Genomic DNA, 12,360 nt, shown 5'->3' on the forward strand with positions numbered 1-12,360 from the left:
CTTCCTGTATATTCCTTGGAACAAACAAGTGTGAAATCCTAGATGTGAAAGCTCTATGGTTTTTAGACAGTCTTTGATAGGAGAGGTAATTTGCAATAGGATGTTTAATGCAATTTCGGACACCTTTCCTAATTGCTATAGGAACATCAAGGTCGGAAATAGAAGGAATAGGATTACCTAAAATTTCGATGCCAGAACTCGGGTGGACATTCGGGTCATTAGGATGGACATTCGGGTCATTATTCCTTAGATGAAATCGCTTCCTAGTATAAACCTGAAACTCAGAATTTAGATCATTTTGTAGTACTTCTCCCCCTAAACAAGAATCTTCTTGACTAGGCACCATAGAACTTGGTTCTCCTAAGTGATCATTATCAGACAGATGTGGCTTTTGTGTAGGATAAATGACATTGGGGAGCGGGATAAAAATATCCCAAAAATGGTCTTCTACTCCACTTGTCTCCCCCTGAAGAGAAGTGTTGGGGAAATAGGATTTTGTTTCCACAAATGACACATCCATACTCACATGAAATTTCTTGGTTTGAGGATCGAAACACTTATACACCTTTTTGTTTGAGGAATAACCCAAAAAAACACATTTTATAGCACGGGGGTCAAGTTTTGAACAATATTGACTGGGAACATGAACATAGGCAGTACATCCAAAAACTTTGGCGGGTAAATCAGAAAACAACCTCGTGTCAGGAAAAAATGTTTTGAGACAATCAAAAGGTGTTTTGTATGTTAACACCTTTGTAGGCATCCTGTTTATCAAATAAGAGGCTGTTAAAATTGCTTCACCCCATAAATATTTAGGAACATGCATGTAAAACATTATAGCACGTGCTACTTCAAGTAAATGTTTATTTTTTCGTTCTGCAATGCCATTTTGTTGAGGGGTATCCCGACATGTAGATTGATGAAAATCCCATTTTTTTCCAAAAACTCACCCAACTGCTCATTGAAATATTCTGTTCCATTATCAGAATGTAAAATACCAATTTTGATTTGAAATTGGTTTTCAATCATATTGTAAAAATCTGTGAATAAATTTTTCACGTCAGATTTTTTATTCATCAAATAAATCTAACATAAGCGGGTATGGTCATCAATAAATGTAACAAACCATCTTTTACCAGAAAGAGTACTGATTTTAAAAGGGCCCCAAACATCACTATGAATCAAATAAAAAGGTTTGGAAGCCTGGTAAGATTTTGGCAAATAAGTAGAGCGATAAAATTTTGCAAAAATGCAACTTTCACAATGAAAAGAAGAACAATCAATCCCTTCAAATAATTCTGGAAATAAATGTTTCATATAAAGAAAACTAGGATGTCCTAGCCTATAGTGCCATAGCATTATTTTTTCTCGAACAGAGATTGAACTAGTACTATTAAAGCTCTGAGCTTTTTTATTACTAACAGGTACTTCATCAAAGTAGTAAAGACCTTCAAGCATCCTAGCACGCCCAATCATCATCCCCGAGTTCTAGTCCTGAAATTCACAATGGGATTCAAAAAATGTAACACGACAATTAGAATCCTTAGATAGTTTACTGACAGACAAAGGTTACAAGCTAAGTTGGGGACGTGAAGAACAACATTGAGATTAATTTTCTCATTTAGTTTAATAAATCCTTTTCCTGCAATAGGTGAAAAACTACCATCGGCTATTCTGATTTTGTCATGACCAGAACAAGGGAAATAGGTACTAAATAAATGGGAAAAACTAGTCATGTGATCGGAGGCACCGGAATCTATGATCCACGGAGAGAAGTTTAGGCAAGAGAAGGCTTTAGGATTTCTACCTGTTTGTGCCAACAAAACACTAGGAGTACCGGATGAGGAGTTGGATTTTATCAGCTTTAAGAGTTGATCAATCTGCTCTTTGTTGAAGGGACCTGAATCGGCTTCATTAGCGGTAGGAAAGCCACGATTCTTCTCTCCTTGTTTGCTGCTTTTCCAGTTGACAGGTTTGCCATGGATCTTCCAACACGTTTCGCGTGTATGGCAAGGCTTGTTGCAAAAATCACACCAGACCCGTGGCTTATCATCAAACCTGCGCTGGTAATTTGCAGCCTTGTTGGCCGCAGCATCCCTAATTAAAGCAGAAATTTTAATTGATTCACCAGTACCTTTTTTCTTAAGCATGACGCTCCTTCGGCTCTCTTCCCTTCTGACTTCGGCAAATACTTCGCCAATGGATGGGAGAGGAGGTCTGCCAATAATTCTTCCTCGCACTTCATCGAACTCAATGTTGAGGCCGGCAAGAAACTTGTAAATATGGCTGTCTTCTACAGTTTTCTTGTGGTGGTTACAGTCGTCAACCGATTTCCATTCGTATGTGTTGAAGATGTCAAGATCCTGCCACAACCTTTTCAATGAATTGAAATATTTGGTGACGGAATCATCTCCTTGACGAATCTCTCCCAACTTCAAAGTTAATTCGAAAACTTGAGATTGATTTCCTAGGTCAGAATACATCTGACTAACATTATCCCACAACTCTTGTGCAGTAGTATAGCACATGTAATTAGAGCTTATATCCTCCTCCATGGAATTGACCAACCATGTCATAACCATGGAGTTTTCAGCGTCCCAACTGTCGAACAGCGGATCATTAACAGCATGAGCCTTCTTGTCACCAGTGATGTAACCGATCTTTCCTTGCCCACGGATATACATCCGGACAGATTGTGACCAGCGGAGAAAATTATCACCATTTAGGCGGATGGTGGTGATTTGGACAGAGTGAAAGTTGGACGTTTTCACCGGAATGGCAGCGGCAGGGGTTGAAGTGGTTTCGGACGTGACTTCCGACATGGCTATGACGGTTTTAGGGCTGCTGTGTTTTTTGTTGCTCTGATACCAACTTGGAAAATATGAGGAAGAAGAACTCCAAAAATATGAGGAAGAAGGAATATATTTCTGTTATATTCAAAACTTCTTATCTTACAAGACCAAATGACACTCCTTATATAGGAGATATTACAAATATCATTATAACCCATTATATGCCATTTACATATTATATAGTACCACTATCTACCACTATCATATTATATACATGCCACTATCTGCCACCAACACCACTATCATATTCTATACATGCCACTATCTGCCATCAACACCACTATCATATTATATACATGCCACTATCTTATTATATACATTAACACAAATTTCCAGCACTTTATCTCCCAGAAAACAGGGGCAAACAGAGGAGTTTCGTATGCTGAGGTGCTTAAGTCAAAATCAAGTAGTTTTGGAGGCAATAACTTCAATTTGGAGATGAGCAAGGTGGTGGTATGCACCAGAACTGATTTCTTCGATGGGTGGGCTCAGATTGAGAAGGAATTAAATCGTTCATTTAAAGCCTCAATTGTTCTATGGCCTTTTCAATTAAACAAGGCTCTGTTTCTTGCAAAAAGTTTGGAGGAGACTGACTATTATGGTGCTCAAGGAGTATGTTTCTTTAACAAAAGCATTGCTGTGCGATTGGAAAGATGGTCGGAGGAGATAATCAGTAAGGATACTTTCATAGCCTCAAATGGTGGCTGGATTTCTGTCTGTGATTTGCCTTTTAATTTCTGGAATACCAGGGTTTTCGAATGGATTGGGTCAAAGTGTGGTGGGTTGTTAGAAGTGGATCGTAGAACCAGAAATTTCGAAAATCTTTTCGAGGCCAGATTGAAGGTTAGAGGCTATGGCAATGGATTCTTACCTGCGAATGTTCACGTTCAACTTGAGGAGATCTCTGTGATTATTCGATTGAAGGCTCTATCAAAGCCTACCGGAAGACGGGGAGATTCATCAGCAAGGGAGGTTTTCAGGCGACTTCAGTGCCGGAGAAGAGGAAGGTGAGGAGTCTCAGGAGACAGGCTCGACACGTGGCAATAGGGAGATGAGAATGCAGTTGGGTGATAGGCGCAAGGGGGGCATGGGTAATGGAGGTAGTGCAAGGGTCGAAAGGGGCAGTTAGTCTAGAGATCCTAATGGGCTTAGTCTTAAGTCTAATGGGCTTGGGCTCGATGTGGGCTCAACCCATGACTTGTTAGTCTCAAGCAAAACTAATGTTTCTGGTGGACTGGACCTTTTAGACGTATGTGACAGCCAGATTTTTAAAGATTTGGATCCAGCTCTTAATGGGTGTCCAAATGCTGTTATAAATGTCGATAGGGGCTCAAATCTTATAGGCCCAAGGGCTTCTCTTTCTAACCCGACTGAGGTTTTGGGGCTGGGGTCCGATCGGGTTAATGGTTTTGAAGGAGAGAAGGATCTTCAACGAGGCACAGCGATGATGGAGATAAGTCGATTCCCAACATGCGACGTCTCAATACCAGACGTTTGTCATGTACAAGTTTTGTCCCCCTTTCATAGTGAGCTGAATACAGAGGAAGCTCGATTAGGGTTGGCAGATGTGGTTGACAGATCCAATGGGGATTTTCAGAAATTAAATGGGTTGACAAAGGAGGGATCGGGGATTTAATGGAGGTTATAATGGAATCAGAAAAGCAGATTCATGAGGTGGATGAGGGCCATTTCGAGATACATGAGGTTTTGCAAAATCTAGAGGAGTATGGATCATCTGCGAGTTCGGATTCGAAGTCTGATGTGGATATTAGTGAGGATGAGCAAGAGAAGAATGTCTGGGATCTCAATCGTTTTTTTAATGAAGATTGTACCACTGGGGGTGACGGTATCGGTAAGGTTTCTGAAGCTCTATATCAGGTTAGTCCTTCCTTTACCCAAGGTTTATCAGTTCATCTTTGCATGGGGGGATACAAGCTATTCCAAATTTTTCCTTTGTAGGGGATAGGGATCGGGATAGGTTATCTGTGTTTCATCAGTCCAATTCCTTTTGTCCTATTCATGAAGTTTCATTAGCTAGCAATATTGTACAAGGGGTTACTGCTGAAATCCCGACTGCCACTGTGAATGAGTCTATCTTAGTGTCTGAGTCCTTACATGCTAATATATCTCAAGGTCAGGTGAATGATAATCAGTGTGGGATTTTCAAAAATCATCCTGACAAGGGGGGCCAAGTTTTTAGTGAAGCGAAGGAGGAAACAGAGAGCTGGTTGCATGAGTTGAGCAAGTATAAGACGTGTCCAATTGAGAAGAGTGAGATTCCTCATTTTTTGCAATTACTTCAGGTCATGGGGTTGTCATTGGTTAAAATTGAGGGCTCGTTTGGGCCCTCTAGGATGAGTAAAAGGTCCAAATGCAAGAATAGTAAAAAAAGGGGTAAGGGAATTAAGGAATTTAGCAAGTTTAGTTAATTATGAGAGGAGATGAGAGGCGGTTAGGGAAGGAAATGTTTCCCTATGAAGATAATTAGTTGGAATGTGAGGGGGTTGGTCTCAAAAAAAGAGGAGTGTGATCAAGGATCTTCTTAGGAGTCAGCAACCGGACATAGTTGTTTTGCAGGAATCTAAAGTAGAGGTGTGTATGAGGAGGCTTATGCAAAGTCTTTGGGGTCCTAGACATAGGAGGTGGGCGTGTTTGCCTACAAATGGTAGATCAGGGGGAGTTGTGATTGTGTGGGATGAAAGAGTGGTTTCTGAGTGTGAAACAATAGTGGGGGCGTTTTCGCTATCAGTTAGGTTTAGAAACTTCGACAATTCCGAGGGGTGGTTGACAGAGGTTTATGGTCCTAACAGGCCTTCTAGGAGAAATGATTTTTGGGAGGAGCTATCTGGATTATTTGGGTTGTGTTCACCAAATTGGTGTTTAGGAGGGGATTTTAATGTGGTTAGGTCGATCTCAGAAAAACTTAATGGGATTAGAGTCGCTAGGGTGATGAGAGATTTTGATTTGTTTATACGAGAGTGTGAACTGGTGGATCCTCCTTTGTGTAATACCAGATTTACTTGGTCAAATCTTCAAGAGAATCTGGTGTGTTGCAGATTAGATAGATTTTTATACTCTTTGGGGTGGGACGGGGTTTTTCCCAATTTAAGACAAGAATCACTATCTAGAGTGATTTCAGATCACTGTCCTCTTGTGCTTGAAATTTGTCCATTAAAATGGGGTCCGGTTCCTTTTAGATTTGAGAACATGTGGCTGGAGCATGCATGTTTTAAGCGAAATTTTGAGGAATGGTGGACCAATGCTAGTTGTCATGAATGGGAAGGTTTTAAATTTATGAGAAAGTTGAAGATGGTCAAAGAGAAGGTGAAGTGCTGGAATAGGGAGGTGTTTGGAATTTTGGATTCTTCAAAAAAGGAGGTAATAAGCAGAATTGTTGAGTTAGATGAAATGGCGGTGCACGGGGGTTTAGTTGAGTCCTTGAGGAGAGAAAGAGTCGAGTGTAGATTGAAATTGGAGGAGCTGTCTTTTAGGGAGCAAGTTTCTTGGGCTCAAAAAGCAAAGATCAAATGGTTAAAGGAAGGGGATGTTAGTTCAAAATTTTTCCACAAGGTTGCAGACGGAAAAAGGAAGAAGAAGTTCATCAAGAGATTGGAAGTAAGCCCAGGGGTTGTGGAGGACAGGAAGAATTAGATTGTCAGTGGCATTTATGATTTTTATTCTCAACTTTATTCGAAGGAAGAGGTGAGTAGACCGGGGATTGAAAGACTAGAATGGGGAATCATTGAACCAGAAATCGCAACATGGCTTGAAAGACCGTTTGATGAAACAGAAATTCGAGAGGCGGTCTTTGAATGTGAAAGAGATAAAGCTCTAGGCCCGGATGGTTTTTCTATGGCTGTCTTTCAGGATTGCTGGGAGGTGGTGAAAGGGGATTTGTTGAGGGTGTTTGTGGAATTTCACGAGTCAGGGGTGGTGAATTTAAGCTCAAATGCCACATTTATTTGTTTAATTCCTAAGAAAGTGGATGCTATCAGAATTGGAGATTTTAGGCCTATCAGTTTGGTAACGTCATTGTATAAGATTTTGGGGAAGGTTTTATCAAAACGACTAAGGGTGTCTTTAGGGGATACTGTGTCTAGGGCGCAAGGGGCTTTTGTAGAAGGAAGACAAATTTTAGATGTTGCCTTAGTGGCAAATGAAGTTGGGGAGGAATATAGGAGTTCAGGGAGGGTGGGTCTTATTTTTAAGATAGATTTTGAAAAGGCATATAACCGTGTGGATTGGCAATTTTTGGATTTTGTAATGGACAAGAAAGGATATGGTGATCGGTGGAGATCTTGGATTAGGGGTTGTTTGTCAACCTGCAACATGTCAGTCATAGTTAATGGTAAACCAGGGGAATGCTTTAGGGCTTCGCGGGGGCTTCGACAAGGGGACCCATTCTTACCCTTTCTTTTTATCTTGGTGGCTGATGTAATGGGTAGGATGGTCGATAGAGCTAAAGAAACAGGTCTTTTTGAGGGATTGGAGGTGGGGAGGGATAGAGTTAGTATAACTCATTTACAATATGCGGATGATACTATATTTTTTTCTTCAGGGGATGAAAGTCAGATAGTTAATCTTTATTCGGTTTTGAGGATTTTTGGGATGCTTTCGGGGCTAAAGATTAATTTAGGAAAAAGTAGCATGGTGGGAATTAATATGCAGCAAGATCAACTTCAGAATAGGGCATCTCTTTTAGGTTGTGGTATAGAGGCACTTCCGTTTAAGTATTTAGGTCTTCCATTGGGGGGTAATCCTAGGAGTGAAGTTTTTTGGTCTCCAGTGGTGGAAAAGATTGGCAAGAGATTGGAAGGATGGAGTAAGGCTTTATTATCTCGAGGGGGAAGATACACTTTGGTTAAGACTGTTTTGAGCAGAATTCCCATTTATTATTTATCTCTGTTTAAGGTCCCGGTTAAGGTGGCAAGGGCAATAAAAAAGTTGATGAGGGATTTTCTTTGGGAGGGCAATGATGAGGGGAAAATGATCATTTAGTGAAATGGGAGATGGTGGCGTTACCTAAGGAGAAGGGGGGGTTTGGCTATAGGTAATATTGTGGCTAGGAACTTGGCCCTTCTTGGCAAGTGGTTATGAAGATTTCCACTTGAGATTAATTCACTATGGCATTCGGTTATAAGAAGCAAATATGGGATTCAAGACAATGGTAGGGATTCACAAGTGGTGTTGAGGGGTAGCTGTCGTGCTCCTTGGAAGTCAATTTCCTAAATTTTCACATGTTGGTCTCGACATCTTTATGTAAGGGTGGGTAATGGAGAAATTGTTCGGTTTTTGGAGGATGTTTGGATGGGTCAATCTTCTTTTGCTGCCGATTTCCCACATCTATATCGAGTGGCTCGTTTCCATAATTCTTCAATTGCTTTCATGGCTTGCTCACTTTTGGCTCCTATCTCCTGGAATTTTGATTTTTTTAGGAATCTTAATGATAGGGAGGCTTCGCAGTTAATTTCTTTATTATCCAGAATTGATCATTTTTCTTTATCTCCTCTTTTGGAGGATTCGAGGGTTTGGGCTCTTCATTCGTCCGGAATATTTTCTTGTAAGTCTTTTTTTGATTTCATCATTGATAATCCTCAAGCTCCGCAATTTCCCTTTTGCAAAAGAGTTTGGAAGGCTTGTGCTCCCTTAAAGGTAAAGGTGTTCATGTAGGCCTTGGTTCATGGAGGCATTTTGACAAATGATACATTGCAGAAAATGAGACCTAATCGTGTTCTAAATCCTCAGTAGTGCATTCTGTGTTGTAAGAACGGGGAGTCCGTGGATCATTTATTCTTGCATTGTCCAATAGCTTTATATTTATGGCATAGATTGTTTTCTTTGGGAAATGTTATGTGGGTTGCCCCAAAAGGGAGTGCGCATATGCTTCTAGTTGATTTTTGTACTTTTGGAGGATCGAAGAGAGCCAAAATTCTATGGTCTTGTGCCGTCTTCGCAATTTTTTGGGTTTAATGGATGGAGCGAAATCAGAGGTTGTTTGAAGAGAAGTTTCAGGAAGTGGGCTGTTTGTGGGATCATGTTTGTCACTTATCTTCTTTTTGGGCGTCAGGGAACTCATTATTTAAGGATGTTCCACTTTTTTTGTTAGCTAGAGACTGGGTGGCAGTGTGTGCTATGTAGTCTTTTGCCTGTGTTTAGCATGTTACGGGTTATTTTTGTGTTTGTATTTTCTTTGTCCTATTGTAAGAGGATGCCTTATCCTCTTTTCTTTGTTCTTTTTTGTTTTATCAATAAAGCTTTTGTTGTTGATCAAAAAAAAAAAAAAATTGAACAACCTCTCACTGACCATAGCATGTCTCAAGTATGATAAAATATTTAACTCCACATGATAACATCTCAATGTAATTCATAAAAGAAAACATGCTAAATTAATTTAATCATAGAATTAAAATTCACGAATATCAATAAATCATGCCAGTCAAAATAACAACATACTACAAATTCTAAACATTTAAAAGAACTTAACATGTTGTATACAGTATTTATAAATAATGACATAACATATTTCTATAATTTTTGCAATTTTTTAAAATTTTCTAAAATTGCAAGTAATTAATAATTACACAGAAAATCAAAAATAAATATTACGGAATTTGGAAAAATACAAAAAACATACCAGTAAATAAGATTACATAGCAGTAGTCTATTGTAAAAATTTCAATTCTAGAATCCAAGTCATGCTTCTCCAAGAGCATTTAACGTAAAAATATTGAGTTATTCATTAATGAAAAAATATTTTATTTTTCAAAAAATTTTGAACCTTTAACATATTGTAGAAAAATGAATTATGAGTCCAACGGTACCAGTCATGCTTCAATCAAAATTATAACAAACAATCTAGAAGCAATTAACTTAGTTTTTAAATTAAAACCAAACAAACAGAGCCTTAAAGGCACCTGCATTAACTCTTACCTAAACAGATGACATCAGCGCATGCGTCAGCATGTCAGTCAGCGTCATGTCAACAGCACCGATGACGTCAGCAAACTCGTATTCTTCTTCAATGGCTCCAACTCTCATCCAAAACTAGGGTTTGAGTTTTCTCCTCAATTATAAGTCGAAATCAGACCCATAATATACCGTTTCAAAGGTCTCGAAACAAGGATTTCAAATATATAATTTTCACAACAAGAAAACAAAGCATGTAAAACCAGCAAGCAGTCAAAGTTACGAAATCAAATATAAATCTTCATTTTTCTTAAAATCTGATTGTTTGATTTTTTTAAAAAATTTTGTAGATATGATCTAAATAATATGAATTACAACACATATATAAAATTTAGGACAATAAGAGGTAGTACGAAAAACATAAATTTTATGCACTAATCATATCTCTATATATATATATATATTCATGCACAAATAACACAAAAACATCCAGCAATGGCTTTGATACCAATGTAGGAAAAATAAGAAATATTGCACAACGAAAATAAACAGATTCGGGCATACCTTTTATGCTCAAACTGAATTCATGGATCATGTGCTTTCTTTGATGTCTTCAAATAATTCCCAGCAATAGAGTAAAACTATTAGAGAACTACCCACAAAATTCACAGCACAAAAGCTATTTTGTGTTTCTATGGAGAGAGAGAATAGAGAGTCTAGGAGAGAGAGAGAAAGATACTAATTACCCATACGGTTAAATTCTTACTTCCCCAAATATAATACGTATATTATATGGGACAATTATAACCACCCACAACTCTAATCCTTAAGAGATGAGATAATGGATTAATCACACTTATCCACAAGATAAGTTAATCCAAGTCCACTTTGATTGGGTTTCTCCTTGTGGGTTTTAGGTCATGTCACTATGGGCGACCCAATCGGGTGTGGGTTCTAAACCTGACCCAATTTCTAACAATTCAAGTTCTAGAAATCACTTGCTTGAGCTTTTCTTTGGTTAAACTCTGCCTTTTTGGTTGGCAAGAAAGCTTAGGAAAAGAAAAGAAAGTTATTAACGTTGGCGTTATATATGATTGAGACTTTGAGTTGGGGTTTTGATCTTGTCTGTTATTTTGCATTTTCTTAGCAACCAAACAGATTGAAAGAAGAAGTGCAAAATAAACCCTATTATTGCCCCATAGGTTGACTTATTTTAATTTGAATAATTTGGCTTATTTAAGTTTAGACAGTGTTTGAGATTATCTAAATAAGTATATTTTTTTAACTTTTTATGAAAATATGTACAAAAAAATAGAGAGGTGATGTGATTAAAAAAAGATTAAAAGTGTGCTAATATAGAGGATGCCAAATAGTGCCTTCGTTTCAATTTGGCTATCTAAAAAAAAAAAAGAAAAGAAAGAAAGTGTAGAGATTGTTTGGGAAGTGCTAAATTAGTATACATTTTGACTTTTTACGGAAAAATGTAAAATGTGGATTGAGTTTAAAGTGATTGGGATGTTTGGTAGAGCTGTGGGAAAGTACTTATAGCTTATGCCTAAACAGCTTATACCTTATAACTTTTAGCTTAAGCTGATTCCAGCTTATTCTTAAAGCATCTCCTGCCCCACTCAAAAATAAGCTGATTTCTGACTTCCACAAAGTTATAAGCTATAAGCTAAACCAAACACATCAAAATAGCTTAAATTAAGCTGAAAGCTGAAATAAGCTGTAAATAATTTCTGCCAAACAGGCACGATGTGGTGTGATAGAGGGGGGTAATGTGACCCAAATAAGATGATTTTTTTTGTTTTTTAGATAGCAACCCAAATAAGATGATTGTGACCTAAATAAAATAATGTGTTAAATTAGCATGCGCTATTTTAGCACATGCCAAACAAAGTTTCAAAAATCAAAATCAAAACTCTTTACAAAAATTAATAATTTTAACTGTCTAATTTTAATGGAAGGATAAAATCAAAATTAGACTTAAAATGTTGGGACTATATTGTTCAAATTAAAAACTTGAAGTAAAATTTGAGTCAAACTTGAGAGTTATTAAAAGTGTAATTTACCCTAAAATCTATTTTGAGTTTAGAAACACTTGTTCGAGGTCTAAGTCTTTACCCATGTTAGCTTGATATACATTATTGAACTCATTTTTTCAACAGTTTTGAGCAATTTTTTTTTGTTTTGGGTGACTTAACATGCTATGAGGGGTTTGGTTTCAGGTTACCTAGGTTTAAGTTTTATCACCCCTGTTATCTCTCTCATTGTCAACTTTGTTCCGTCTGTCTTTGTGCGTTTGTTGGTTTGTTCATGTGCGAGGCAGGCTTGCACATGGAGGTAGTGTTAGCTTGATGCTAATTTTGTAACGACTTAAACTTTTGGGATGATTAGTAACTTAAAAACCATGTATGTTGACTTTTATGCAATTTGGCAGTTCCGGGACGAGTTCCATGAAGCCAAAATTGATCCCTTACTTTGATTCTGCGCCATCAAAAGCCATCTCATTCTTGGCTCACCAGGGCAGTGCTGCTATTCTTCGAAGGTAACTAACTAATTATAACTCATTTTTATCTTCTATATTCTTTCATATTTATAG

At 38.0% G+C, this 12,360-nt stretch overlaps 1 protein-coding gene across 2 annotated transcripts in view; it reads left to right on the plus strand.

Annotated features, from left to right (window-relative positions):
• The window catches only part of LOC114290733 (putative indole-3-acetic acid-amido synthetase GH3.6), a 32,570-nt gene that overhangs the window by 12,494 nt on the left and 7,716 nt on the right, over window positions 1-12,360 (plus strand). The window contains exons 1-2 of one of the 2 annotated variants that reach the window (XM_082899602.1): window positions 11,826-12,101; window positions 12,199-12,306. In XM_082899602.1, coding sequence (XP_082755728.1) covers window positions 11,968-12,101; window positions 12,199-12,306 — 242 coding nt within the window. In that variant the 5' untranslated portion in view covers window positions 11,826-11,967. Of the gene's footprint in view, window positions 1-11,825; window positions 12,102-12,198; window positions 12,307-12,360 lie in introns of those variants that run through there. The other variant, XM_082899601.1, reaches the window with a different exon arrangement.

Source organism: Camellia sinensis, chromosome 12 (assembly GCF_055761805.1).
Source record: "Camellia sinensis isolate YWXY chromosome 12, ASM5576180v1, whole genome shotgun sequence".
NCBI lineage: Eukaryota > Viridiplantae > Streptophyta > Magnoliopsida > Ericales > Theaceae > Camellia > Camellia sinensis.